Here is a 4,541-nt window from a genome sequence, read left to right as displayed (position 1 = left end):
TTCTTTATTTTGTATTGTTTTTATTGTTGTTAGTCCAACTAATAAACCAACTGACTGGAGGAAGGACAGCAACAACTCATTGCAACAGAAGTATTACTAAAAGGCACCCTTATTAGTAAATGGAAGGATGGATGGATGGCCTGCTGTTAGATTGTAAAACAGAAATTGCGCGCGCGTACATACTCCTATTGCAGGTAACTAAAACAGAAAATACAACAAAACAAACAAGAATAAATAGGAATTTATAGAAAAACCCAAGCAATTGTGTATTGCAGTAAGAATTGTTAGTGATCCTGGTTTTGCTACCCTTAAACTGAATGTTGTAGTTGTTGCATTCCCATGAATACGTAAAGAACATAGAACAATGAGCGTGACTATACAATTAGGGAAAAAGTATAAGAAGTAAGTAGGTAGCAAAGGATATTAACAGTGGCGGTTGTTATAGGAATAAGGCCTATGGAATTTTTAAGCAGTAGCTGTTGAAACGTCTTGGTGTAAAGTTGTAAGCTAAAACGGTGTTTTTAAAATTATAGAATATTCTAGTGTGAATTTTTATTGGACTTTTAAATAATAAAATTGTAATATTTTATTCTAAAAAGATTTAAAATGGTAAGTTTATTTATAAAATAATATTTGTTTAGATTCATATTAGAAAAATTTTAAAAATTAGCGTTTAATTACATAAAAATCAAGCAAAAGTAAAATTATTTTTTTAGATAAAAATTTGTATTAAAAATATTTATTATTAAATTATTTGCAGATAAAATTACCTCCTATGCCGGTAATGATTGGCTCGGCACAAAAGTTTCAAGGTATACCAGAGCCCGGAGATAATAACAATCGTCCACTAATGGTTAATGCCTGGTCACAAACTACCAGCGATGATTTCTCTTATTTATACGAAATCGAAAACCGGGAAAAACAATCACAAAGAGAAAAAGAATTGGAGGAAAAAATAAGAATACTTGAGGAAAATCTTAAGGCCCACACGGAACTATTGACACAAATACATGCCACATCTGCCAGAACAACAGCATTATTGTCACAACAGACTTCAACAACTCAACAGTACAATAACAGCAATGTTAGTTTTAATAGTCCGAACATCACTAACATTAACAATACTACCACTACGAATAGGCCGTCTCCACAATTAAGTCCCAAAATTGTTAATGCCTTAAATCCCCTACAACAAGTTAGCTGTTCTCCTGCCGAAAGTGTTAAATATACGATTATAGCTGAAGGTACTGGAAATGATAACGGTGAACCTATAGAAATACAATTGGCCGAAGATGATGGAGCATTAAATTTAAATAGTTCAGCTGATTCAGGACGTTTAGAAATTTGTTTGGCTCCCGAAGAAAACATAGAGATTAAGTCAGAATATAATAATGGAAATAATGCAATGAAAACACAGCAACAGGTGGCTGCTGCACCCACACTGGATACAACTCCTAGTGAACATCATTTTATAAAAAGGCGTAAACTGGCAGCAGAGCAACTGGAAGAGCTCAGCACAACTTCAAACTATAGCCATCATGATCAAACTATTACGTCTTTTAACAATGTACCACAAAAATTGCCTGTACAAAAACGTCGCAGTAGTGGTAATAGTTTACTTAAAACACCTAAAGTCCAAATAATCAATAATATACAAACCAACGCTCCCATGCAAGATATCATTCCCTCGCCCACAAACAATAGCAATTCATCATTTAACAGTGCAAATGGCGATACAAGCATGATTGGCATAGATGCGGATAATGTAATGGTATCCATAGGACCCAACAACACCCGTATACCAGCTAAGCTTTACGAAAACATGAACTGGTCATCGGCCTCGATCGCAACAAGAAAACTCTTAATGGCCATATTTGATCGCAGTGTCTTGGCAACACATTCAATGACGGGCAAACCATCGCCGGCCTTTAAAGATCATGGCAAACCCATAAAACAACAATTGGATCCTCTAATAGTAGCCGATATTATATTTGCCGTAACGCGCAAATGTAAGGCTTCCGATAAGGAAGTACGTAATGCCATCACCACGAAATGTGCCGATGAAAATAAGATGATGAAATTACAAATGAATAAGCGCACACCAATGAGGGAAATGAATAAGGAAAATATGATGGGTTAATATTTTTTAAAATCATAGATTTTAAAAATAATAAAATTAATTAATTTAATATAATTTCCAAAGAATTTTAATAATTAACAAAAACGAAATGAAATTTTCGTTTGTTTTATTTTAACAAAATGTACCTTTTGTATTAATATATTTTTATAGTTCTAAGTTATTTCAAAATTTATTAATAATTTTTTAAGTACAAATAATTTTTTTATAAGCAATAAAAGTAATTAATATATTACATAAAAAGGTTATTTTTAATTAAATATTTAATTACGTACATATACATAGGAAATTCTCACTAGACTATAGTCCAGTCTATAATATTGTGCCTAGTCTATAGTCTATTCACAAAAGTCTAGTCACAAGATTATAAACTAGACTATTGTCTAGTGTATAGTCTACTCATAAGAGTCTATAGTCTGGTCTATAGACTGGACTATAGACTAGTCTATAGTATTATCACAAGATTATAGACTCTAGACTAGAATATAAACTAGACTATAGACTAGACTATAGACTGGTCTATAGACTGGACTATGGTCTAGACTATAGACTGGACTATAGACTAGTCTATAGTATAGGTCACAAGATTGTAGACTAGAGTATAAGCTAGAATAAAAACTGGACTATAGACTGGACTATAGACTAGTCTGTAGACTGGACTATAGACTAGTCTGTAGACTGGACTATAGACTAGTCTGTAGACTGGACTATAGACTAGTCTGTAGACTGGACTATAGACTAGTCTGTAGACTGGACTAGATAGACTAGTCTATAGACTGGACTATATACTAGTCTATAGACTGGACTATAGACTAGTTTATAGTTTAGTCATAAGATTATAGACTAGAATATAAACTGGACTTACAAAAAGATTTATGTAGGTATTTATTTTCTCGAGAAGAGAATGGATCGTTTCGAAATATTCCCATTGTGAGCAGATCGAATAGATTTGTACTTTCTCGACTCAGGCTTATAAAATAAAAGCAAAAATTTACTTTATAGACTTACCTGTCGGGACATCTTAAACATAGTTCATCTGGAAGCAGATTAGAATGGTGCTGCAGGGAGAATTTAAGAAATGTTGTACTGTCACCGAGTTGATGCTCATTGGGCAAACAAACAAAGGCCCAATTGTCTTGGGAATATAAGCTAAGTGGACTTAGACGTTTATTATTACCACAAAGTATAATTATTACAAAAACAAACCTAATTTTAGTTTGTTTACAATTATTATTATTTTATTTTTGAAACACCCTGTCATACAAAAAAATACCTTTTATCTTTGTCAATAGACAGCAAACTTATTTCAACTTTTTTGACATTTTCTTTTGAAAAATATCCCAAAACAAAACACTCGCCAAAACATATCATGCGCATAAAATAAAATTGGAAAAATATTACAAAAAATACTATATAAACTGGCAAATATATACACTTAAAGGGAGAATTACAGAAAATAGATTAGCAGATGATGAAAATTGTCCAACGAAGTGAACAGAAATTGATTGTCTGAAGCAGTACACAGAACCAACAACAAACAGTAAACGAAGAGTGACAAACAGCAGTAGAGAAATAATAAAAAACCAGAGTGTCGGTGTGAATAGAACAGGACAGAAGCAAAAAAGTACTAGAAGCGGTCGTATTGATATAAAATAAAAAATAAAAGTGCAAAAAAATATTATTCGAGCAAATTCCGCAAAGAAAAAAAAAAACAATTTAAACAAAAATCCCACAAACGCAATTAACAAAATACAATTATATACAAAAATAAAAAGAAACAAACAAAATAAAAGACAAACAAAACAAAATTCATTAAGAATTTTATTTTTCTTTTCCAAATTTTCCGTTTATCTAATTTTATACATCAAGCACGGGAAAAAAAGAGGATTCTAATCTAACTACCCCCAACTGTAAAAGAAACAAAAAATCAATTGTATTAGCTATGGATATTTTAAAGAAAATGTTCCAACAGAACGAAGATGAGGCCAAAAAGAATTTGGAGTAAGTAATACCAACTAGAAACCTAAATAGGGAAAAAATTCCCTAATTTACACATTTTCTTTCCCCTACTTTTTTTGTGCTTTAATTGCATGAGCAAATTAATTGCATAAATATTGTTCATTCATTTACCACCATCAGTGTGTTTAAATGTACATACATACATACATATTTTTTATTGTTATGGCAAAAAACAACTAAAGACAATCTAAGGTGACCAGTTAAAATTGAAATTTTAATAAAAGATCAATAAATCACCTGCTTTTCTTCTCCTACTCCTACTCATTCATACATTACACTCTTGAACATTTAGGACTCATATTGTGCAGAGCATCAAAAGGTTGTATTCTTTCAATGAAAAACCGGCTATTAATATTTCCCATGCATTATAACAAAAAAGAGTACA

General features: G+C 31.6%; 2 protein-coding genes across 4 annotated transcripts in view; both read left to right on the top strand.

The window, feature by feature from the left end:
• On the top strand, positions 1–2,229 carry LOC119615360 (protein insensitive-like). 2 transcript variants are annotated; one of them, XM_037971421.1, is made up of 2 exons: positions 1–194; positions 761–2,229. In XM_037971421.1, the coding sequence occupies exons 1-2, from the start codon at positions 120–122 to the stop codon at positions 2,138–2,140; spliced, it is 1,455 nt and encodes a 484-aa protein (XP_037827349.1). In that variant the 5' UTR covers positions 1–119; the 3' UTR covers positions 2,141–2,229. The 2 variants fall into 2 exon arrangements, with proteins under 2 accessions (XP_037827349.1, XP_037827350.1); XM_037971422.1 differs by lacking the exon at positions 1–194 and adding an exon at positions 264–609.
• A 1,239-nt stretch (positions 2,230–3,468) lies between these two features.
• The window catches only part of LOC119615357, a 6,790-nt gene continuing 5,717 nt past the window's right edge, over positions 3,469–4,541 (top strand). Inside the window, exon 1 of one of the 2 annotated variants that reach the window (XM_037971417.1) lies at positions 3,469–4,138. In XM_037971417.1, coding sequence (XP_037827345.1) covers positions 4,080–4,138 — 59 coding nt within the window. In that variant the 5' untranslated portion in view covers positions 3,469–4,079. The remainder of the gene's footprint in view (positions 4,139–4,541) is intronic. The other variant, XM_037971416.1, reaches the window with a different exon arrangement.

Source organism: Lucilia sericata, unplaced genomic scaffold (genome assembly GCF_015586225.1).
Source record: "Lucilia sericata isolate MDLA Ls3-8-SP2 unplaced genomic scaffold, ASM1558622v1 Contig005046F_arrow, whole genome shotgun sequence".
NCBI classification, from domain to species: domain Eukaryota; kingdom Metazoa; phylum Arthropoda; class Insecta; order Diptera; family Calliphoridae; genus Lucilia; species Lucilia sericata.
This window is presented reverse-complemented; position numbering and strand designations above follow the sequence as displayed.

Coding starts and splice junctions, on each gene's coding strand:
- LOC119615360 (XM_037971421.1), top strand. CDS start 120: ATGGAAGGATGGATGGATGGCCTGCTGTTAGATTGTAAAACAGAAATT. Junction 195..760: donor CGTACATACTCCTATTGCAG/GTAACTAAAACA, acceptor AATTATTTGCAG/ATAAAATTACCTCCTATGCC.